At 38.8% G+C, this 26,236-nt stretch overlaps 1 protein-coding gene, 1 long non-coding RNA gene and 1 other non-coding gene across 3 annotated transcripts; 1 reads left to right on the plus strand and 2 right to left on the minus strand.

Annotated features, from left to right (window-relative positions):
- Nucleotides 1-13,805: 13,805 nt before the first annotated feature.
- Trnaf-aaa lies at nt 13,806-13,878 on the plus strand. The gene has a single exon. It is a non-coding gene; the product is annotated as a tRNA-Phe (tRNA).
- A 1,347-nt stretch (nt 13,879-15,225) lies between these two features.
- Nucleotides 15,226-16,935, minus strand: LOC117299112. The gene is made up of 3 exons (XR_004520041.1): nt 16,890-16,935; nt 16,053-16,151; nt 15,226-15,306 (listed from the first exon to the last, which is right to left on the minus strand). It is a non-coding gene; the product is annotated as an uncharacterized LOC117299112 (long non-coding RNA).
- A 1-nt stretch (nt 16,936) lies between these two features.
- Nucleotides 16,937-22,560, minus strand: LOC117299641. The gene is made up of 3 exons (XM_033783190.1): nt 22,506-22,560; nt 17,007-17,601; nt 16,937-16,944 (listed from the first exon to the last, which is right to left on the minus strand). The coding sequence occupies exons 2-3, from the start codon at nt 17,584-17,586 to the stop codon at nt 16,937-16,939; spliced, it is 588 nt and encodes a 195-aa protein (XP_033639081.1). The 5' UTR covers nt 17,587-17,601; nt 22,506-22,560.
- Between the last annotated feature and the right edge of the window lie 3,676 nt (nt 22,561-26,236).

Raw genomic sequence — 26,236 nt, forward strand, 5'->3', positions numbered from 1 at the left:
TGCCGTTGTCAAGACGAGAAGTAACAAATGCATGAATGACCTTTTCAGTGGCACTTTTATCCAAGTACTTGCGAATCTTACCTATATTCCTGATGTGATATGATGATAAACGAACAATATTGTTGATGTGTGGCTGAAGTGTCATCGATGAATCAAAAATAACCCCCAAGTTCCGAGCTTTTAGCGAGGGAGCTATCCGAGCATCACCGATGGAGATGTATGGCACTGAAACCTTAGTTAACTGTTGACGTGACCCAAATAAAAGGAACTCTGTCTTATCATCATTTAACTTCAGGAAGTTTTGTTGTGTCCAACGTCGAATCTCTTGGATGCATTTCTCAAGTCTTGCAATAGATGCATTGGCGTTTTCTTGAGAAGATTTAAACGTGATGTATAGCTGAGTGTCGTCTGCGTACACATGGTAATTCAGATTAAATTTGAGGATGATGTCACGAATCGGTAAAGTGTACAGCGTAAACCACTGCGGGCCGAGTACCGACCCCTGTGGCACAGAGTAGTTCAAAACAACAGGGTCGGATATCGCAGTGCCAATACATACATGCTGAGTTCTATTGTGGAGATACGATTTGCACCATGCTAGGGCTGTGTCCTCTATGCCAAGGTGATTCTGGAGCCGAGATTCTTTTCACCCCCGAAGGGTGTCCCAACGCGCTTCAAATTATTACCCCTAATCACTGGGTCTAAAAGGCAGTGGACACTATTTTTGTTTAATACTCAAAATAATTATTAGCATAAAAACTTACTTGGTGACAAGTAATGGGGAGAGGTTGATAGTATAAAACATTGTGAGAAACGGCCCCCTCTGAAGGAACATAGCTTTCGAGAAAAAAAAGTAATTTTCCATGAATTTGATTTCGAGACCTGAGAATTAGATTTTGATTTCTCGAAATCAAGCATCTGAAAGCACCTTCGTGTTACAAGGGTGTTTTTCTTTCATTATATTTTCTCGCAACTTCGACGACCAATCGAGCTCAAATTTTCACAGGTTTGTTATTTTCTGCATAATATGTTGAGATACACCAAGTGAAAAGACTGGTCTTTGACAATTACCAAAAGTGTCCGGTGTCTTTAAATCATTCGTTTGATATTTGTTCGTTTGTTTAAACAATAAAACACACAGCAATATAATAAACAAAACAAAACAAACCCCCAAAAACACTAAGACTTACATAAAAGAGGGTTGGGCAAGGTATACCTGTTTTCATAAAGGATTGTTGGTTTTCCTCAACGGAAAAAAAAAGAAAACAAAATTGTCACCAGGATCATGTCTTTGTTGCTTTTACCCCAAAGTGACGTGGCTTTTCCCTTCTCTTTTTTCCTATTTTGATAAATTAAGTCTTCCAGGGCTTCATCAAGCACGTCTTGCTCTTCAGCATCAAAATATTTCAAAAGCAGCTCGTCACAAGATCAATATTTGAAGGTTTTTCTGACGCGAGTGGAAGAATTATTGCAGGGGGCCCTAATTTGAGAAGGCATTGTTCGGGAACGAAATTGACCTTCATCGAGATTAAACGCCGTGGAGGTAGAGCTTGAAACCTGTTGAGTTTTTGTTGAGCGTTTATGAAAGACATGTTTTGTGTGTGGCAAGTGTGCGAAGGCTTACAACAATATAGGTTTTCCTATATTCAATTGTATAAATAGGAAATAATAATAATATTGAACAGTTTCTACATTTTTTTCTCTGCCTCATGAAATAGCTTAGTTTATTGGTTATTCCTTTCCAAAGTTTTTTTTGTACTGTTTTCATGAGGTATGGAAATAAGTGTCAGTTTTAATGAATATAGCGCGACATTACTTGAAGTCTCAAAACGCTTTTGGAAAGTAGAAAGAGTTAAAAAAAAAAACCAGGACTGTTGAACACAACGATGACAGAAAATATTAAACTAAATAATATAAAGTGTGTACAATAAAATACACAGGTTATTTAACAAAAAGATGCGTCTTTAAAGGGAAAGTACACGTTTGGTAATTACTCAAAACAAATATTAACTTACAAAAACTGACTTGGTAACGAGCATTGGAGAGCTGTTGATAGTATAACACATTGTGGGAAACGACTCCCTCTGAAGGAACGTGGGTTTTTGAGAAAAAGGTAATTTCTCACTAAAATAATAAAATACTTCTAGCTAGAAGTATTTTATTCCTATCTGAAAGCACACAAATTCGTCCAACAAGGGTGTTTTTCTTTCATCATTTTCTCGCAACTTCGATGACCAATTGAGCCCAAATTTGTACAGGCTTGTTATTTTTTGGTTATGATGGGATACACCAAGTGAGAAGACTGGTCTTTGACATTAATTTACCAAACGTGTACCTTTCCTTTAAATTATACTGTTCGAGACATGAGCTTTCTTTTCTACTATAGGTTTTCTCGGTCAATTTCGGAAAATGAGCAGCCAATTTAACTACCAGCTTATTCTATTTGGCACGAAATTGTGTGCTACTGAAAAGTGTCATTCGATTTCGTTTTAAGACTAGTCGAATGTACTTTTACGTTATTCGATTTAACAAAATAATCATTCAATTTAACAATTCATCAAAACAGCATTCATATTCACAGACGCTTCTTGAGGCGTGTTTTTCACGAAAAAGAATGACGGTTTTTGAGAAATGAGTGAAACAAGTCCCGGAAATTATTTTAGCATGTAAAACGTGTTCTCGTGACATTGTTTAATCATTTCTCAAAAACTACAGTACCTCAGCAAGTAACTATTTTCAGGGAAGCCGTCTAACATCATTATCTTCAAACTGTTTAAAGGAACACGTTGCCTTGGATCGGTCGAGTTGGTCTTTTAAAAGTGTTTTGTGTAAAGTAGCCTACCCCAAGCCTATCCCAATTGTATGACGGTTTTCTAAATCCTTGTGCTATATTTTTCTTTGCATGAACACCTATTGTTAGAAATCTCACACAACAACAGTCACGCCTAAGCCTTGCTTCATTGAACACTTCAACACTCAAGGTTTATTTACTGTTTGTTTGGTCAATTACCATGACAACCATATCGATGCTGATTATTTTATTTTTAGCGTGGGTTTGATATGATACACGTGAAGAGGGCAAGGTAAAACGTGCCTTTAGAAGTTTGTTTTCTTCTGAAATTTGCCAGAATTGTTTCAAAACTTTGAACAGCAACTTGGGTTTGTATGCCAACGTGTTGTGACCAATTTACGCTGCACCCCTTCCCTTTTCGATAAGCGCACTGGGTTCTTTTATACGTGCGTTATACAACACACGCGACCAACGAATTTCTTCCCATCCGAAGGGATAAACATCATGGTTAAAATGTCTTGCTCAAGGACACACAAGTGTCACAACTGGGACTCAAACCTACTAATCAGATACACAAGAGTTTGAGTTCCTATAGCTCATAACAGCTCGGCCACGACACGTCGTTATTTTATAAATTTCTGTTCTTAAAGAATTTACTTTGAAATTAGTGATTTTTGGTAAAATTACACATACAGCTGAAAAATACAGCTGAAAGTACCACACCATTAGTGCAGTTCGCTTGGCCCAAAAAAAGTCCCAGAAGACAATGGTGAAAAAAACCTCGCAACTTTATTGTTTAATTTCAGTCTGAATACTTACTGATTACAAACTCATACTAGAAAACAACAAGTCTAGAAAAAAATATCCCTCTGAAATGACTCGATAAAACTGTATGAAATCCCTGAAAAGGATCTAACAGGTTCACAATTAACTATGATTTTTTATGTTTTGCCTTTTTCGGTAATATATAGCAAGTTTTCTTGAAGATGTTTTCAAAGTGTTGAAATTATGCTGTTATTCTCCATAATTGTTTTTTTGAGAACAAATTCAGTATCGGGTGCACAAACTTAGCAAGAAAAAGGAGGGATAGATTTGTTTATCCTTTAAGGCTCAAATCAAGCTGAAGAGTGGAAGGGATAGATTTGATTATCCTTTGCTGCTCAAAACCAACCAAAAAAGAGGAAGGGATAGATTGTTGTATCCCTTGAAACTAAAACACGACAACGAGTGTGATATAATGCAACAGATACGTGTGGTTTTACATTTTGAAAACGTTAGCATAGCAAAATTAGATTGAGTCGTGAAATTTATAGCATATTTTTCATGATTTGGAGGAAATAATGGTAAAACAAAAATGTGTTGCTTTAAAATCCTGTTTCGAGAGCAATTTACAGACCATAAAGACAATTTTACGCTGTAAATTCGAAAAATAACCAAATCTAAAAAAATACAATTAAATATGAACCTGTTATCTATACTTTTTCATGAAAATTTTTTCTTCAAGCGCTTATTTGTTTCTGTATGAATAAAATGAAGAAAAAAAATACGAGAAAATGCAAGTAACAAGGTAGCGCAAGAGCTACCTTGGACACGATAAATAAAGACACGTTTGAAGAAATGACTATGCTTCAAGGAGAGACATCACTGAATTTTTACAGATTAAAAGACTCCAATTAATGCACAGTGTTTCACGACAGAAAAAAATGTACAAACTTACAAGATTTCTACACACACTTTGTTTACATTTATGTGGAAGATAAAATAAACCCGTCTGGGTGTTGTTTCAATAAAGCAAGCTATTATATATAAATTGCTAAGCATTAGTTTTTTCTGCAGCTTTAGCATGACTATGGTATATATAATAACTGGTTAAAGGCAGTGGACACTATTGGTAATTACTCAAAATAATTGGCATAAAACCTTATTTGATAACAAGTAATGGGGAGAGGTTGATAGTAAAAAACATTGTGAGAAACAGCTCCTTCTGAAGTGACGTAGTTTTGGAGAAAGGAGTTGTTTTCCACGAATTTGATTTCAAGACCTTAGATTTAGAACTTGAGGTCTCGAAATCAACCATCTAAACGCTCACAACTTTTTTCTTTCATAGTTATCTCGCAACTCCGACGACCGATCGAGCTCAAATTTTCACAGCTTTGTTATTGTATGCATATGTTGAGATACACAAAGTTAGAAGACTGGTCTTTGACAATTACCATTAGTGTACACTGTCTTTAATGGGATTTTACATGCTAAAATAGTTTTCGTCTTACTGAGAAAAACAATTATTTTGTGGCTCGTTTTACTCGTTTCTCAAAAACTACACAACCCCAGTTATTAATATTATGTGAGGGAAGCTTCCCACTACCATTATCTTCAAACCCTGTTTAAATTTAATGTAAATCATTCTCTTGAGATTTTGAAAAAAGGACCCGGCGAATCCTTTAAAGGCAGTGGACACTATTGGTAATTGTCAAAGACTAGCCTTCACAGTTGATGTATCTCAACATATGCATAACATAACAAACCTGTGAAAATTTGAGCTCAATCGGTCATCGAAGTTGCGAGATAATAATGAAAGAAAAACAACCCTTGCAACACGAAGTTGTGTGCGTTTAAATGGTTGATTTCGAGACCTCAAGTTCTAAACTTGAGGTCACGAAATCAAATTCGTGGAAAATTACTTCTTTCTCGAAAACTACGTCACTTCAGAGGGAGCCGTTTCTCACAATGTTTTATACCACCAACCTCTCCCCATTACTTGTTGTCACCAAGAAAGGTTTTATGCTAACAATTATTTTGAGTAATTACCAATAGTGTCCACTGCCTTTAACAGAAACGATTTGCTTGACTCTGGGGAGCCTAATGAGATAAATCTATCTCCTGGGGAGATAAATCTACCTAATCAAACTGATGATTTTCATAATAAAACCATTCATGGCTGACCCTGTTTCTGTATTTCTGTGTTTTCAAATGCTGCGAGGAAGCGTGGGTGAGTAAACGTACTTTGACACGAAAAGCATTCGTAACACAAAGAGAACCTCTTGTTAAGAGCAGTTCAGCCATGACAGATAGCTTGATAGCAGGAAGTATCAATTTATTAGTAATTATTTAAAACAATTGTTACAGCATGAACAGTTACTTGGTAACAAGCAATGGAGAGCTGTTGATAGCAATACACATTATTGTGAGAAACATGAACATTGTCTGCGACCACTAAATCCTTTTGTAGATCAAGTATTTGGCCATGAATTGATACCTACCATACTGTAAAGATGTATATCACACGTACAATTTGCATCTTTTATAGTCGTCAAAATTGTGGGGAAAAAAAATGAACTGCACAGAGCCACGTTTTCAGGAGAGTCGTGTAAATCCGTTTTACATGCTAAAAATAATTCATCTCACTGAGACGACAATTATTTTGGTGAAATTGTTTTAACTCGTTTCTCAAAATGTACAGCACCTCAGCAAACGATATTTTAAGGTAAGCTTTCTATTATCATTATCGTTCAACCGTGTAAGTTTGAGGTAGATCTGAAGATGTTTATGTTTTGTGTCATACAAAAGTACCCGAAACCCTGGACACTTGAACGAAACCGACAAAAAGTTTTTTTGTTTTTCAATTAATAAGCTCTAGGGTTGAGTTCACACGGAATTCAACTTTATTTTTTAGTTGTGTAAAAAACAACCATTTTGAACATCTTTCTTCAGTACTTTTCTGAAAGATGCAGAAAAGGCCATGTTACATCAGCACTCATATTACTTCATACGGCGGACACAATACTATACAACACTATAACGTTTGGGTAATGTCTCTGATGCACCCAAACCAAACAGTGCACTCCTATCACGTCCGCCATACCTCTAAAAGGCTAATGCACAAACTTCCATAGTAGATAGGGCAAACAGTATTTTTACAGTAAAGGGGAAATTATTCAACTTTAATCCTCTGCTCAGTTTAGTTAAGGATGTCCCAGTGCCCATCGAGTGGTTCACCCTACAAATAAAAATGTCCCTTAAACCACTGAAAGTTTCAAAACATCGAAAAAGTCCCTACACCTCCCGCCAAATTTGACCATTTATTTCATTTCTTTATGACCAGTAACAACAGACCCAATGCAGCAATTGTGCACAGTTTGTACACCGTATCCCGGCTGTAAAAGCTGTCTTAAATGATTATTATACAATATTTTGAGGGCAAACATCAGAATAATGAGCTCGACGCTCTTGTAGCACCCCGCATAGCTGCTTTGTTGCAACATTGAGGTAAAACCAAGCATCATCCCACACATGACAACAACGCATTTTGATTTTGACGCACGCCATCAACGGCAGGAGACCACACCCGTCTGGCTCTTTTCCGAGTAAATACTCCCGCAAGAGAGGTGTACACATGTTGTATCCGCAATTGTACTTCTTATTTATAGTTTCTTCCTATTTATCTATACAACATGCAAAGCTTAAACAAAAAAAAGGAAAAAAAAAATAAAATAAAAAAAAAACACCAGCAAAGAGTTTCTAGTTTTTCAAAAGCTTGAGGTTGGCGCCAAATGCTATTATTAATAAACAGACAAATTTAGAAGTGTGTATCAAAATAAGATTTAAATTATCACCAAACAGTGTGACATATGTTTAAAGAGGGGTGTAGGAATTTTTGTCAAAGTGATGCCTAGACGTCCGGGAAACTACACCAATGGATAGGGAATTTGTTTTCAGTATTTAGCACTTTACACTGTTACATATGCTGTGCGAGTTTATTTAGTTAGGTACTAACCTTTAAATACACGATACTTTTCAGTTGATATTCACAGTATAAACCTACATTAATGTCCGATATCGAAAAAGCATTATTGATATTTAATAGCTTTACAAACCTATGTGAACGTCCAATACACATGTGAAATATCAAACTAACATGCAAATATTTTCGTGGTGACCCATAATTCCCACCCCCAATTTCTGTTTGTTATAATTCGTTTGATGCATGGTAGCGAGCTTGATATTGTCATTGTACAAACCTTTCTGAATGTCAAATATCCAACATTAAAAAAGCAACTTTGATATTCGCTGTACAAACCTATGTGAATGCCAAAAGCGTCTAATATCTAACTATACAAAATAGTTGTTTTATTATTTGTGGCTGGTTCATGGTGACCTACTATTTCCTATAGGGTTGATTCAAGCCTTCTACCGGCAGCGAGCTTTATCGATCGCCTCTCCTAAAAACAGTCTCCTTCAAATCGCTATCAATGGCCGCGAAGGCCACCCTTGTTGAAAACTGGAAGCCGTTACCAACGCAACCGGAGTAAACAGTCAATAACATTTCCCAGCCGCCATGCAATATCTTCAAGGCGCTTAATTAAGCAATTATTATATTGCGATCGCCGTGGAGATATTATTTTTCAATGATTGGAGTGTTCTTGTTGGCACGTATTGCGGAAAGGAGTGGGCGGATCAAAGAAACACAATGGGAAGGAGGGGGGGGGGGCTCAGAACGAGATGGTGGCTTCAAAACAACTAAAAAAAAAAACCAGTATAATAGATGTTAAATTTGCATCGGTACCCGCTGCCAAAACATAGGATTCGAACTGCCTCTAGCTACCGGCCAATCTAGGTAGTCTAGTTGGTAAGACACTGCTCTAGATTTGCAAGGGTCGTGGGTTCGAATACCACACGAGTATTATTCCTGTGATATTTTGTTTTCACGTGACTCGGGAAAGTACTGAGTATACAGCGTAACACATCGGTGTTTGAGTAAAAACAAATGTAAACAAATAATTAATGTTAAAGAAATAGTGTTTAGTTTTTCAACAAACTTCCAAGCATAAGTTTTGTATCTAATTTTATATTCTCCTGACAAAAATGTGCTAAGCTATACAGAGTTATGCTTACCCAAATAGGTTACCTGTAAAAAATACCATCTCAGACGAGATGGTGACTTTCAAAACGACCATATTTTTGTATGTTCTTAAAAAAAAAAAAAAAAAAAAATATGCTAAGCTAAATAAAATCATTGTATTTATCAAAATAGTATTGATGAGCAGGGATTTTTTTTATAAGCAGAAGAAGAGATGGTGGCTTCAAACAACAATAGGTTTTTTCTTCATGTTCTCAGGACAAAAAATGTGCTAAGCTATATATAATTGTGCCAACCAAAATAAGGATATGAGTCAACAATACCATCTAAAACAAGATGGTGGCTTTCAAAACGACAACAGATGTTTCCTTTTTGCTCCTAGTCACAAAGATATGCTAAGCTATACAGGATCATGCTAGGCAAAACAAGTTTACCAGCCAAAAGGCAATGTCACTCTAGAATTGACCCTGCTGTGACGAAATTAAAGCTAGACCCTGTACACTACTAGTAACTGTCAAAGGCAAGTGTTCTATCTTGGTGTATCTCAACATCTGCATACAATAACAAACCTGTCAAAATTTGAGTTCAATCGGTCGTCGAAGTTGCGAGATAATAATGAAAGAGACAAACACCTTGTCACACGAAGTTATGTGCTTTCAAATGCTTGATTTCGAGACCTCAAATTCTAAATATGGAGGTCGCAAAATCAATCTCTCGGAAAGTTACTTCTTTCTCGAAAACTACGTTACTTCAGAGGGAGCCGTTTCTCACAATGTTTTATACATATCAACCTCTCCCCATTACTCATCACCAAGAAAGGTTTTATGCTAACAATTATTTTTGAGTAACGACCAATAGTGTCCACTGCCTTATTAAATAAACATGTTGTTTAAAAAACTGTATGTTTTAAGAAACTGGAAGGATTCACAGGCTGCTGTTACAAAACTTTTAGTTTTAAGAAATAGTAGGGCCCTACAGTAGCGTCAATGACACTGGGAGAATCTGAGATCTATAACAAAGACGCCATCATAAAAAAACGGAGATTTTTTAAAATCCGCAACAACGGCTGCTAGGCAACGGAATAATGGTCGATACAAATATTATGTTTCTATGGCAAAACAACGACGTGCCGGCCTAGAAAATCACATGACACGCTGCCTTGCCGCAAGCGCCGTAAAAGGGACACGTCGCAATAGATTGGGCAATTATGGCTGAAAAAAAATAAGCGTTTGAAATTGTTCGTTATAGGAAATACATTAAAGACACTGGACACTATTGGTAATTGTCAAAGACCAATCTTCTCACTCTTAGTGTATCCCAACATAAGCACAAAATAACAAGCCTTTGTGAAAATTTTAGCTCAATTGGTCATCCAAATTGCGAGAAAATGATGAAAGAAAAACACCCTTTCTGGACGAATTAGTGTGCTTTCAGACATGAATAAAGGACTTCTAGCTAGAAGTCTTTGATTATTTTAGTGAGAAATTACCTCTTTCTCAATATCTATGCTACTTCAGAGGGAGCCGTTTCTGACAATGTTTTATACTATCAACAGCTCCCCATCACTCGTTACCCAATAAGTTTTTAAGTTAATATTTGTTGTGAGTAATTACCAATAGTGTACCTTGCCTTTAATTTAAATGCTGCCATGAATAAATACCTAATAATAGTAGTGAAATATTGAGGTACATGAACACAATTATGTCTCAGAAAAGTGTAGTATCAATACACACAATTTACACGTTACTGGAGAAGTATAGGTCCCTGTCACAAACATAATATTCATCAAACACATCAACGATCCAAAACATGTAGAGGCAGGGCTAACAATAGATGTTTTGAAAGTGGACATTTAATGATCCGAAACAAACATGCCTCGAAAAATGTGTGGTATTCCTTTTACTTTGTCAACTAACTCGATCGGTCCACCATTTTGTGGAGTCAAAGATGTGGTTGTGCGAAATGGCGGGTCATGGCAGACGCTGCGGCTCATTAATCAATAGGCCCTACTCATCCAACGACAATAAACGGTGGATATAATTAATAAAACACAATGAAAGGCAGTGGACACTATTGGTAATTACTCAGAATAATCATTAGCAATACAACTTACTTGGTAACGAGTAATGGGGAGAGGTTGGTAGTATAACCCATTGTGAGAAACGGCTCCCTCTGATGTGGAGTAGTTTCCGAGAAAGAAGTAATTTTTCCACGAATTTGATTTCGAGACCTCAGATTTAGAACTTGAGGTCTCGAAATCAAGCATCTGAAAACACACAAATTCGTGTATCAAGGGTGTTTTTGAGGTCTCGAAATCAAGCATCTGAAAGCGCACAAATTCGTGTGACAAGGGTGTTTTTACTTTCATTATTGTCTCGCAACTTCGATGACCGATTGAGCTCAAATTGTCTAAGGTTTGTTATTTTATGAACAGCTTTTAATCATAACGTAGTAAAAGAAGACACATGATTCGAACCAATTTGTTTCGGGAGCCCTTTCACTGGGCCACTGTTCCTAGTACTTATGAACAACTTTAATGCCATTATACACTTTCGGAACAGAAAAAAAAAAATCACAGATTTACAAATAACTTACAGGGTTTACAGAAAGTAATGGCAAAAGACTTCTCTTGAAATACTATTCCATGAAATGCTTTACTTTTTGAGAAAACATTAAAACAATTATCAATTCTCGACAAGGAGAACTACGGATTTATAGTAAACACATGTCATGACACGGCGAAACGTGCGGAAACAAGGGTGGGTTTTCCCCGTTATTTTCTCCCGACTCCGATGACCGATTGAGCCTAAATTTTCACAGGTTTGTTATTTTATATATAAGTTGTGATACACGAAGTGCGGGCCTGGACAACACTGTTTACCAAAAGTGTCCACTGCGGCTTTAAATAAAAGAAGAAAAAAAAAAAATGAAATTAACGGCGAAATGAGTGCAACTGCGCGGTGAGTCGAGACTTCGCGGCCGGCCACTCAGTGCGCTGCCACCACCGTGGCTCGAACCGGGGACCTTTCGCTTCGGAGTCCGACATCCACCCACTACATCATGGTGGGTGGGTACCCCCCCCCCCAGCATAATTCACATTTTAGACTTCACGAACCTCCGGTTCATACTTCACACATGATACTATGGCATGGATATACATTGCTTTCTGCTTAAAATATTTGCCAGTTGAATACTTAAAACAGGATGCTATGGTATGGGAAAGTCAGTGCTTATTGGAGTGACTAAACTACCCTGTAGATTCCTAATGTAGGTTATGTATACACCAAAGTGATAGTTCTTTAATTGATCTGCAGTTTTAAAGATCAATCTTAGCTCTTTGTGAAATCGGTAACCTGATTTGAACTCACAAAAAGACTGTTAAAAGGGCCGCTATTACTGACAGCAAGTAGCGGAATTGTATCTGCATTTTACGAACAAGAGAAAAATGCAGCCCCTGCCTTATAATACCAACAGTAAAATCACAGCCAACGCCCAAAAATAAAGTGAACTGTGGGGGCGCTGTTGAAAGAACTCACGGTAGGCGTGTCAGCAGTAACAACCAGGAGTGTGTTTTGGCGACCCCAACCAAAAACTGTTTCTGACGTCGGTAACCGAGCTCACAACTCGGCTGTCGTTCAGTCTGAACAGAAGAACCAACGACCAACAACCGAATTTTTTGTTGGTTGGGGTCGCCAAAACGCACTCCTGTACTGCAGTCTATTTCATGAATATGTAATGAGGGACAGTTTCCTATTGGGGGTGGGAGTTGCGACAGAACATTTTGTAGGTGTAAAACTGTCGCATTTTCAGACAAAATTCATTTAACGACTCATATCCTTGTAACGACTCATACAACGACTCAGTCTTAACGACTTTCAGAGAATATTTGCCCGCAGAACGCTGTGTACAAACCAATTTCACATTAAAAACCTTTTCAGATACTGTCATTATTTTTGTGGTTATCACTTTGAGACCGCAAATGTCACAATAGTGCCCGGATTGCGTGCGATGAAGCGTATATAGTTCATACAATGACCCCTACCAATAGCAACAGCAATGGTCAGATACAACCCCCAAAACATGTTTAATTTTCGCACACGATAACCAAAGCGTTTTACAATTTTTTTTATTACAGGTGGGGCAGTGGGGGTAGAGGCTGGGGAGGGGCAAAATATGTAATCGGAGAGGGGGCAAAGATGCAAAGAGATAAAGGCGTGATGCAAAGCTGTAACAGGGGGGGGGGTTGCTGCAAACGCACAATGGGCGCGAGGTGGGATATTGAATGTATCAAAACATTCATGTTGCAATATATTTTAATATATTTGTTGGGGGGGGGGGGGGGTTGGAGGGGCTGCTGCTACACACTCTGGGATACGTCACTTATGATGACATACTGATGAACAACCTATCATAAGGGTTTGGTTACTTTTTGTAGGAGTACACATAACACAACGTCTACAGGATGTACACCAAACTCACACAGTTTTAAAGATAATTATAATAGAAGGCTTTCCTAAAAATATTATTTACTTTGGTGCTGTAGTTTTTGAGAAATTAGTAAAACAATTAACATTTTTGTCTCAACTGAGACGGTTTTTTTTAAAGCTTGTCAAACTTATTTGTGTGACATTGTTTCACTCATTTCACAAACTACAGTACCTCAGCAAGTAATATTTTAAGGGAAGCTCTCTACTATTATTATCTTCAAATTGTATAAGTTAAGGTAACTATGTGAAGAGTGTGTTTTGTGTCCTGTAAAAAGTACCTAAATCCTACCCCATCCTTTGAAACGCCCACTAATAAAATACTCCCCACCCAACGACACACATGGTAACCTACACAGCATTGGAACAAAACCAACGCCAAATCCAAGATCCATAACCGTTATCTGCCTAACTACACGCCCAGTCAACCCACAAACGCTGTTTGTGCCTAACTACGGAAAAAAAACTGTGGAAGAAGTTCTTGACTTTCTAATAGATGTAAAGTTTGCATCAGGTATAACAAATATTAATTTTGTTTATTTACCCATACACCGATGTTTGTTAGCACTGTATACTCAGTACTTTCCCGAGTCATGTGAACAAAAAATATCACATTATCTTTGCGGCACCCATTGCCAAAACATAGAATCGAACTGCCTCTAGCTACCGGGCAACCTCGGTAGTCTAGTTGGTAAGACACTGCTCTAAAATTGCAAGGGTCGTGGGTTCGAATCCCACCCGAGTAACATGCCTGTGATATTTTTTTACAGGACTCGGGAAAGTACTGAGCATACAGTGCTAACACACATTGGTGTATGGGTAAAAACCAAAATTAATATTCTTTATCCCCGATGCAAATTTAACATCTATTATATCGTTGCGGTACCCGCTGCCAAAACATAGGATTCGAACTGCCTCTAGCTGCCGGGCAACCGCGGTAGTCTAGTTGGTGTGACACTGCTCTAGAATTGCAAGGTCGTGGGTTCGAATCCAATCGGAGTAATATGCCTGTGATATTTGTTAACAGGACTCGGGAAAGTACTGAGGATACAGTGCTAACACACATCGGTGTATATGGATATAAAAAAAAAACAATATAAATGTTCTTGTATTTCGTTTTAATATGATTGCAAGTTCTATAAGAATGTGGAAACAGGACATCAAATAACATCATTTTAAAGTGAAACAGCATGATATTTTGTTCCTGGGAAAAAAAAGTTAAACCATTATGTATGAGTACAAGGCGGCAATTCCATGGCAAAACAGACTTAATCTTAAATTTGGGTTTTGTAAACAATAACTATATAAGATCATTTTGAGGGTTATTTGTAAACATTGTTTATTCTTGCTGATGCAAGAACATTGCAACCGACCAGTCAGTTAATGTAACAATTTATAAACGCTTTTAACAAGGAACAAAGCGCTATACAAAAACAGAAATATACAAAGAACCAAGAACATAAATATAAATACACTTGATTAATAATGTTTTTCTTGACGATTGCAGTATAATTCGATTTCCTGAAAATTGTTGGTATTTTGTTCCAAACCTTTTGTCCAGCCACAGAAAAAATAAAATTTGAGCGGCAGGCTGAGTAGGTCTTGGTTTATATACACACATCTTGTACACACACGCTTGTGTGGCTATCGATTTGGTGTCAGCGGTGGGATAGGCCTGGAGTTCACCCCTGTTTCATTCTCCGCCTGGTGTTCCTTAACAGAGAAGGGATTTACCAGAACAGGATCGCGGACCATGGGGATATAGATAAAAATGCACTTACCCTGTCTCCGCTTTTCCGCCATGAATATTCGGTACCTCTCGCCGATGTCACGCGACACACTCTGCAGCTCCTGGTCAAGAATCGAAAGCGGCATTTGGAGATCAGACTTCAGCATCTCGAGGCTCGCGTTAGCTTCTTGGCTCACGCCTGGGCATGTCTTACAGGTGATGCGGTCCATGATCTGGCTGCAAGTATATGTAAAGAAAGCGGGACTAGCGTTTTTTCTGAAACTGGCCATCAAGGCCTGCACTTTCTCTGTTACTGTCATCAGTCTACCGACGAAGTCTAGATCGTGCGTTAGGTTTGCCTTGAGTTCGTCGAACTTACTAGTGTCAGCGGTGGGATAGACTGGGAATTGATGGCCTGTGTAATTTTCCGCGTCGTGTCCGAAAGCTGTGGAGAAAAAAAGATACAAATTGGTTTAAAACAAAAGGTTGTTTGGCCATCGATTTGGTGTCAGCGGTGGGATAGACTTGGAGTTCACCCTTTGTTTCATTCTCCACCTGGTGTCCTAATTATGTCGAGGAAAACTTCCAGAAAGGTTTATAAACACAAGCTGGTCTCCCATTGAATTAAATATAAGCCGCTTTTGGTATAACTATATGGAATCTGGGCCCAATTTTATAAAGCTGTTAAGCATACACTTCTGCTCGATGACCTTCATTGCAATTTAATAGTGGAAGCACCCCCCAGTCTTCGTTACATTCTCCACCTCGTGTCCAAAAGCTGTGGTGAATAAATTAACAATCATTTGTTTATATACAAAAGCTGGTGTGGCCATCGAGTGAAACAACAACTGTACAGCAGCTTCTGGTATAAATGCAGTGAATATTGGTGTCAGTGGTGGGATACACTTGGAATATTTTGTCTTTTTTCCTATTTCCCGCCTGGTGTCCTAATCATGTCGAGGTAAAAAATGAGAGTCATTATGAACACGAGCAGGTACAGTCATAAAATAAAATACAAGCAGCTTAACGTAGGAAAGTTGGCGTCAGCGATGGGATAGGCACCGATGGAAAAACATTCAAACAGGTTGTGTAAACGCAAGGAATGTGTCAGTAGGCTTGGAATTCAACCCCTTTCAGTTCCCGCCCGTGTCAAATTGATATAAATGGAAAATATAAGCAAGTTTTACGTACATGAGCTGTTCAAGCCTTCGAAGAAAGTTCCAATCGGTATAGTGTCAGCGGTGGGATAGTCTTCACCATTTGACTCTTTTCCCATGTCGTATCCAAATGCTGTCGAGAGAAAAACAGTTTTTGAACACGATCGCATCAAGCCTTTGAGGGATGTGTCAACAGGTTGTGATAGGAACTCATGATATGTTGTCAGCGGTGGGATATGTTAGGTGCTATCTTTTTTTTTCCAGAGGCCGCCCTAAGCAACGCTGGGTAGACAAAGCGTGGAGTGATAACAGCGTAAGAGAGCTGACAAGATTAGCGATTGTATTGGACTTAGGTGATGGTGAAGCAAAGCTCTGTGAAGCACATCATTATATGAAATGTACGGGCAAAGTTCTTCGGTGAGCAGAGCCCTCAACGTGGACACTTACAGAAATCGAGTTATAATGATAATTTTGGAGGCTAATCATTCTTACTCGCAGCTAAGAGCTGAATTGCAAAGGACGCGGCTCCTACTACGTGTTCGAGAAGCAGCATGCTATGGCGCCTTTTGGCAGCCAGCCACATCAACCCACTATGGACACAGAACAAAGCTAGAGATCGAAAATGATTGATATTTCCCGAGGCAGGAAAACCGGATGGTCTGGAAAACTCTCGTGGCACAGCAGAGAACCAACGCACAACTCAACTTGCAGAATGGCTCTGGCCGGGTATCAAATCAGGGTCACCTTGGCGAGAGACCAGCGAGAGGCGAGCGCGATACACACAAACCTACCATGCCCCCCGCAATTGGGGTGAGGGTAAATGTCAAAGTAAACCCTCATACTAGTGTTATTGTTAACATGCAAGACTTACCAAGTGCTCCCTTTAAGGCTTCTGATATTTGCTCTTGCAGCAGGCCGTCAAGAAACTTTTCAAACGGTGGTGGCGCGCCATCCATGGGGCGCGGTTCTTCATAAAAGAACACCACGCCGTACGAAGCGAGTTTCCGGAGATGGTTCACCCGTCTTGGAACGCTTATCTCCCCGGGTGGTGGTAGTGATGGTGGAGGAGGGTAGTTTCCACCAGGTCCAGAGTCACCTCGACCTTTTGGTTTTGGCGCCACAGTGGTCGGGTCGAGTTGGTGCATTTCCGTGTCGTTGTCGTGGTTTGTTGTTACGTTCATAATGACTCGTCCCCAGTGTAAGGATGCTTCGGTGACCCGTTCAGCCATCTTAGAAAACACGTCAAGCAGGATCAGATTCTCCGTGGAGAAGGCGAGAATATTTTGGAACTTGTCGAGTGTAAACGAGCTGTTGTCTTTCGTCAGCCATTCTTCAACGGACTTGTTGAAGACGGCTTGCAGAGGGACGGGCACATCGGCGTCTGGTGGTTCGGGGCGGCGTGACTCGTGAAGAGTGAGGTTGATGCATTCGCGGAGAAGGATCTCCGTGGATGGGGCATGGGTTGGCTGGTCCTGGAGTGGCTGCCCCTGGGTGGTTTGGCCGTTGCAGACGGCAGCAACCAGCCAGGTCGTCACTAGGAATTGAAACATCCCCGTGAGGGTGCCCATCTTGGCGTAAACACACTGAAAAAAAGCAAATGTATAACAGGTTAAGAAAGATATCAAGAGTTAAAAGAGACTTGAATTCAAGATCTCAACTGAGGTCTCCTATTAAATTTCAAATATTTTAGTGAGAAATTACTTCTTTGTCAAAAACTACGTTACTTCAAAGGAAGCTGCTGTTTCTCACAATGTTTTATACCATCAACAGCGCCCCATTTCTTGTTACCGAGTAAGTTTTTGTGCTAACACTTGTTTCGAGTATTTACCAGTAGTGTCCACTGCCTTTAAACGTGCATTGTGTATGCTGACCATTGGATATTCACATAGGTTTGTATCAATGTTGCTTTCAAATATTACACATTGGACATTCACCACGAAACAGACCGCGATCACAAGATCATTTTGTATGACACTCAAGTTATGAGCTCCGACTCTCTGTTTTCTCGACGCTCTGGTTTGGGCCCACACTGTATAGCCACTTTGTTGCAGCATGGAGGTAAAACAAAGCAAACTCCCTCCCACACATCAGTTGAAAAGTAGATAATTAAAATCAAAATACACCCACACGCCCCTCCCTATATACAATTCAAACCTTCCTGGAAAAGGGACTGTTTTGCTGTCTGATGATTGACAATGGGAGAAAGTTATTCCTTTATTATTAGTATAGGTTTTCTCGGTCAAATTCGGTAAATGAGCAGCCAATTTTATTTTCAGGCGCTCGAATTAAAGCTATTTTGCCTCTCCGGTTTTTACTGCGTTTCAAATTCAGAATTCGGTCATTCAATTTCGTTTTGAGGCATTCAAGTTCCTAGCACACTCATTCTTTTTCATGACACACAATCATCATTCAATTTAGCAAAGCTGGTTCGACTAGAGATTTTGCTGATTTAATCATTTTCAATTTCGTAAAGAGGCAATCAATTTCGCTCGCCGAGGATTCAAATAAGTACGACTACAAAGAAATACGAATAAACAGATAAACTGTATAAGGCAAACCGTTTCGTACCTTCACAGGTTCAAGATGGAATGTTCCCTTCAAAAAGGCGAAGTCGAGTTGAACACTACAATCAATCTTTCAAAAAATGAAAATTTATTTTCTTCATTTTATGTTTCCAGTAGACTTTTACCTTGGGACCCATGCGGGTTGTTTTCTTCTTTATTTTTTTTTCGGGAGACCTTCAATGGTTAACTGACCAAGACATTTGAATGTTTTTTTTTGTTTTGTTTTTAAATGTTTTTCCAGTTGTTGTTTGTTGTAAATATTCACCAACCATCTGTTGGCGGGCCAGACATCTTGGCATATTATGTTCAAGAGTGCCAACAAATTAACCGCATGCCTTTAACATTCGTATAAGTTAACAAGCGTTTTTAAGACTGCACAAATATCAGAATTGACTGCCTCAAAATTAAATTGAATGACTAAACACACGCCTCAAAAAACACTCCTGCGAGTTTGAATGCAGCTTCGATGAACTGTTAAATTGAAAGATTATTTTGTTAAATCGAATGACGTAAAGTAGATTTGACTAGTCTTTAAATGAAATCGAATGACTCTTTTTTAGTAGCATTCGATTTCGTGCGAAATATAATAGACTGGTGGTTAAATTTGCTGCTCATTTTCCGAAATTGACCAAGAAAACCTATAGTACTTTGTATTTTACCGCGGGTTTCTAGACTGACCAGACAACATGTTTCTAAATAAAAGTTCATACGGACAGACGCTGCAACAAAAACGTCAACGGACTGACAACGTCGACAGACAATCATTATGCATCATCTAGTTCTATTATTTGTCTTTCATTACAGTAAGAGTTTTTGAACCGAGCTTTTAATTTGTTAAAAAAGAAATTGTCAAAGGGCAAATTTAACAGTGCTGCTGAGACTTTAATCCGTTTTAAGCCCTTTTCACATCAGAGCAATTTCTCGGGAAACAGACTTCTGGGAAAATCCCCGCCACCCCCAGCAACCGTTCTCACTGTCCCAATTAGGTAACCCCCGGGTGTATTATTTCCCAGGAATATGCACGGTCGTTTCGTAAGTTAAACCCGCTATTGTTCTCACTAGCCGCTTTTTCCCCCGGGAAAAACCTCTTAAGGCCCGGTCACACAGGCCCCGATAACGAGACGAAAACGAGAACGATAAAAATGCACGCCCTCGATTGGTTGAATGAGCGTGGGCGTATACTCTGCGTGGAGCATTTCAACCAATCGAAGGCGTGCATTTGTATTGTTCTCGTTTTCGTTCTCGTTATCGGGACCTGTGTGACCGGGCCTTTACCCCTAGTGTAAAAAAGGCCCTATAATATCACGCTATAGGCGAGATCTTTTCTCAACAATGATGTCATGTTGAAATGGAAATGGACAAGAAGATTTTGTATACGGGAATTGCGAGTATGGGGGACCTATCTTAAAGACTCTGGACACTATTGGTAATTGTCAAAGACTAGCCTTCACGGTAGGTGTATCTCAACAAATGCATAAAATAACAAACCTATAAAGAACAAAACACATCGATTGCTATGGCAACCGAGTTGTCATGTGAAGCTAATGCACAAATAAATAATTTAACAAAGCAATCACCATGCTGTTACTGCAAAATTACTTTTGCTGTACTGAAACATAGCATTTCCGTATTAATTTTGTTGCTCCTTTTTGCTCAATGCATAAAATGCATTCGGTTCCCTGTTAAATACACTGGACACCATTGGTAATTGTCAAAGACCAGTCTTTTCACTTGGTGTATCTCAACATTATGCATAAAATAACAAACCTGTGAAAATTTGAGCTCAATCAATCAGTCATCGAAGTTGCGAGATAATAATGAAAGAAACATAACCCTTGTCACACGAAGCTGTGTGCTTTCAGATGCTTGACTTCGAGACCTCAAATTCAAAATCTGAGGTCTCGAAATCAAAATCGTGGAAAATTACTTGTTTCTCGTTAACTACGTCACTTCAAAGGGAGCCGTTTCTCACAATGTTTTATACTATCAATCTCTCCCCATTATTCGTTTACCAAGTGAGGTTTTATGCTAATGATTATTTTGAGTAATTACCAATAGTGTCCACTGCCTTTGAAAGTCGATATTTGAAGTAAAAGCCACTTAACTCCTTTGGTATTGAAAAAATTAGTCTTCTCAACATATATTATGTATACAATAACAAACCTGTGAAATGTTTAACTCAAGTGGTTGTCGAAGATGCCCGATAGTAATGGAAGAAAAACACCGTTGTCGCACAAGCTCTGTGCTTTCAGATGCCTTGAATTTAAAACCTCGCAGCTAATGTCTCGAATTCAACTGAACTATTTTAGTGAGAAGTTACCTCTTTCTCAAAAACTACGTCACTTCAGAGGGAGCCGTTTCTCACAATGTTTGTAATACTACCGCTCTCCATTGCTCGTTACCACGTAAGTTTTTATGCCAACAATATTAATATTTTGAGTAAAATGGCAACAGTGTCCAGTGCTTTGAAGGGTTTGGTTATCACTCTTAAAGGCAGTGGACAATAATTTGGAAATGAATATACACTCAGCTGTAGATTGTGTAGATTTGTAGCGGAAGTGGAGATGCGTAAAAATAATTTACACTTTCAACAATGGAGTGACGTCACAGAAATAGCTAAAGTAGGCCTAACATTTTCAATGAATTGCATTTATCAATAAAAAACAGCACCAGTTGGCTATCTTAAGTGTAGGCCGCCATGGCTACATTGGACACTCCGTCCCCACGAGCGGTACACTCGTCGGAGAGGTGGCTCGTGGGGGCCAGCGGCGCTCCGACCCCACGAGAGTTACGTGAAGACCCGGTCCGTTATTAAAGTACGGCCGAGGAGGGCTGCGGGGCTCTCGCCCGGCTGCAGTGGGGGGTACATTGGACAAAAATGTCATGTTAATAGTGCCCTTGGTTAAACGTATGTTATCTCAATACAATACACAAACAGTGAGTTGTATTCTGCTGTATTCAGGATTGTTGATTACATGTATCAAGTCGTTTATAGAATTAAAGGCCTTGGACACTATTGGTAATTGTCACAAAGACTAGCCTTCACAGTTGGTGTATCTCAACATGCATAAAATAACTAACCTGTGAAAATTTGAGCTCAATCGGTCATCGAAGTTGCGAGATAACATTGAAAGAAAAAACACCCTTGTCTCACGAAATTGTGTGCTTTCAGATGCTAGATTTCGACACCTCCATTGCTCTTTACCAGGTAAGTTTTTTTGCCAACAATATTATTATTTTGAGTAATTACCAATAGTGTCCAGTGCTTTGAAGGGTTTGCTTATCACACTTAAAATACATGGCAATCAAAGTCTTGGTTTATATAATTAGCCTACAGCAGCTTTTGAAGGAAAGCATTTTTCTTTATGATTGCTGTTTTTTGAGCAGGTTTTCTGAGTAATTGCCAATAGTTTCAAATGCCTTTATTCAATTACATTCAATTAAATCCAATTCAATTTCATGTATAGGATATATATATATTTTGTTTAAAGACAGTGAACACTATTGGTAATTACTCAAAATAATTATTAGCATAAAACTTTTATTGGTGACGAGTAATGGGGATAGGTTGATGGTATAAAACATTCTGAGAAACGGCTCCCTCTGAAGTACCATAGTTTTCGAGAAAGAAGTAAATATCCACGAATTTGATTTCTAGACCTCAGATTTAGAAATTGAGGTCTGGAAATCGAGCATCTGAAAGCACACAACTTCGTGCAACAAGGGTGTCTTTTTCAGCTATCTGGCAACTTCAACGACCAATTGAGCTCAAATTTTCACAGGTTTGTTATTTTATGCATATGTTGAAATACACCAAGTGAGAAGGCCGGTCTTCGACAATTACCAATAGTGTCTACTGCCTTTAAAATAATATATATATATATATATATATATATTTTGTTTTACAAATAAACATGTCTTACCTCTGATATCCGAATAATTCCAATTGTCCCCTTTTTCAAAAATCACTCAATAATATCCACTTTTCCAGAAAACATCAAAATGCACGAGCCAGAGAATGTTGTCCTAGACTTCCATCCACTACGCAGTTGCAAATTGTTGTGTGGTTGTATAGCCGAGGCAAGGTTATTATAAATAGTTGATACAGTCCTGATGATATTCATTAAGACCTTTATCTACATAATTATAATAAGTATTGGCTTTGACACAATGTCATAGGCCCTTACAACGCTAAGCACAATTCAAATCTCGCTTAGCAGAATTATCCCACAGTTATAACTCCACGTATGATACCAACCAACACTGGTGCCCCGCGGTTAGCACACTAAGCAAATAATCTGCATGATTATCATCAGTATTATACTGTGGTACAAACCTGTATTGGAGATCGCCATAGGTACCTATGCTAAGCACAGTTAAGTTCTCGCTTAGCAGAATTAGGCCACCAGCCTTAGCTGCATGGTACGATTTACGAATCATGGCTGGTATCCCGCGGTTAACGCACTTAGCAATTAAATACCATGTATGCTTAATATTTATGATGTCGACAATAAACCCCCTTCGGACAATGGTGCGTGATCACGGATAATCCATAATTGAGGTTTGTTTTTTATCAACAAGCATCCGTTGCCATGGAGATAAATTGGCGCGCTGTAAGGAGGACACACTTTATATGTCTCGTCCTTTCCGACTCATCGAAGCGCAATGAACAATCACCCATTATGCTGTTACTGTTTTTGTGTGCATGGCTCAGTGACGGTTTCATAGCATGGTAATTATGTTAATGACAGGTTTCCAAGCAATTTCAGCAACAATTGTTTTTAATTTCACATCATGCACTAGACACTATTGGCATCTATAATAGATGTCAAATTTGCATAGGGGATTAAGAATATTCATTTTGGTTTTTACCACATCTATTATATCGTTGCGGTACCCGCTGCCAAAACATAGGATTCGAACTGCCTCTAGCTACCGGGCCGATCTCGGTAGTCTGGTTGGTATGACACTGCTCTGGAATCGCAAGGGTCGTGGGTTCGAATCCCACCCGAGTAACAAGCCTGTGATATTTTGTTCACGGGACTCGGGGAAGTACTGAGTATACAGTGCTAACACACATCGGTGTATGGGTTTAAACCAAAATTAATATACTGGTATCTACTCAAAATAATTGTTAGCGTAAAAACTTACTTGGTAGCGAGCAACGGAGAGCTGTTGATAGTAGAAAACATTGTGAGAAACGGTTCCCTTTACAGTACCGTAGTTTTTGTGAAAGAAGTAGTTTCCCACTAAAATATTTGAATTGAATTCGAGACCTAAAGCTGAGGTCTCGACTTCAAGGCATCTGTAAGCACAAAACTTGTGCGACATTGATTTTTTCTTCTTCCAGTATTCCCTCGCAACTTCGACGATCATTTGAGTTCAAATTTTCACAGGTTTTGTTATTCTATGTTATGTATGCTGAGATGCACAAAGAGAGAAGACTAGGCCCAATTTTATAGATCTGCTAAGCACACAAATTTGCTTAGCATGACAATTTGGCCCCGATAAAAACAGGATACCGACCAATTTTTCACATGATTTTCAAGATGAGCAAACAACAGTTAAATACCAGTAACGAGCAGTATGCAACAAATGGAAAGTTGGCTGGTAATCCTGTTTTTATCAAGAAAGACATTTCATGCTAAGCAAATTTGTGTGCTTAGCAGCTCTATGAAATTGGGCCCAGGTCTTTGGCAATTACCATGGGTGTACTGCAGCCGCTAGGATTAATGTTAACTCGAGTTAGGACGAGTAACCCGTCCTTACTTAGGATGGGTTCAATGCGTCATACGTCTTCAGATAGTGAACTTAACTCGTCTTAAGTCCTAAGATTAATCCTATGTTGTGAAGAGTTTGGATAAATCGGCGACTGTACCCTTTTCAAGACCCTTAATAAAAGGGCTGCAATATGTTTGAATTTGACTAATTAAAAACCAATACTATAATAGCCTAACGGATATATACCCTCCAAATGAATCAAAAAGGGGGAATCAAATCCAAAACTGTTTTTTATAGGTTTTCTCGGTCAATTTCGGCAAATGAACAGCCAATTTAACCACCAAGCTATTCTATTTCGCGTGAAATCGAATGCTGCTGAAAAGGGTCATTCGATTTCGTTTTATGATTTGTCAAATGTAATGTTGCGTCATTCGATTTAACAAAATAATTACTCAATTTAACAATTAATCAAAGCAGCATTCAAATTAGCAACGCTTCTTGAGGCCGCGTGTGTCACGAAAAAGAATGACGATACGCTAAATTGAACAGAGTGCTAACGGAATTTGACTCGACTCAAAACGAAACCGAATTGCCGAGTTCTGAATATTGAAACGCAGCAACACCTGGAGAGGCAAAACAGCTTTAATTCGAACGCATGCAAATAAAATTGACTGCTCATTTGCCGAATTTGACTAAAAAAACCTATAATTTTAGACAGAAAGCTATACGTACACTCCTCGCCGTCTGCCATCGTAACGGGAACTGAGAACGACTGGACAAACATACATAACTGTTTTACAATACTTGAACGCAGCCGTCGTTATGTAACAGAACTGTGAACAGATTTTGGGTTGAACAAAGACAAATTGAAAAGGGTGCGGATTGAACCAACGACCTCCGGATTAACACGCCAGCGCTATACCAACTGAGCTATGTTATAGTCCTATGTTTACGGTCTCCCTATTTTTGTCAGTCGTGGGGGTGCCAGCGGAAGTTATAAAACCGGTATACCTGCCGTGTAGCCAGAGATCACACCGAAATTACGGTACAACCCGGGAAGCGGCAGCCAGGGGATCACCTTAAGGGGATGCGTTTTATTTCTCACAAATTCCCTTAGTTTTGGTTTATCATTAAAGAACTAACAAAATGGACACATGATTGCCCCATTTGCCTTATTTTAATATTAATATAAAAATGGAGCACAACATTAAAGGAACACGTTGCCTTGGATCGGACGAGTTGGTCTTTGAAAAGCGTTTGTAACCGTTTTTTATAATATGCATATGGGTAGAAAGATGTTGTAAAAGTAGAATACAATGATCCACACAAACATGCCTCGAAATTGCACGGTTTTCCTTACATTTATCCAAGTAAGGATAAAAACAGCATAATATTCTTTATCCCCGATGCAAATTAAGGGCAGTGGACACTATTGGTAATTATTCAAAATAATTACTAGCACGAAACCTTACTTGGTGACAAGTAATGGGGAGAGGTTGATGGTATACAACATTGTGAGAAGGGACATTTTTCCACGAATGTGATTTCGAGACCTCAGACTTAGAATTTTTTTGAGGTCTCGAAATCAAACATCTAAACGCACACAACTTTGTGTGACAAGGGTGTTTTTTTCTTTCATTATTATCTCGCAACTTGGACGACCAAGTGAGCTCAAATTTTCACTAGTTTGTCATTTTATGCATAATTTTATGTTGAGATACACCAAGTGAGAAGCCTAGTCTTTGACAATTACCAAAAGTGTCCAGTATCTTTAACAACTTAAATATCGTTGCGGTACCCTCTAGCTACCAGGCAATCTCGGCGTTGTAGTTGGTATGACACTGCTCTAGAATTGAAAAGATCATGGATTTGAATCCAACCCGAGTAATAAACATGACTGTCCCCCCCCCCCACAAAACTCGGGGAAAGTACT

The sequence above is a fragment of the Asterias rubens genome, chromosome 14 (assembly GCF_902459465.1).
Source record: "Asterias rubens chromosome 14, eAstRub1.3, whole genome shotgun sequence".
Lineage (NCBI taxonomy): Eukaryota > Metazoa > Echinodermata > Asteroidea > Forcipulatida > Asteriidae > Asterias > Asterias rubens.

What these genes read in the sequence shown, in the direction of transcription:
- LOC117299641 (XM_033783190.1), bottom strand. Translation starts at nt 17,586, where the DNA reads ATGGGCACCCTCACGGGGATGTTTCAATTCCTAGTGACGACCTGGCTG.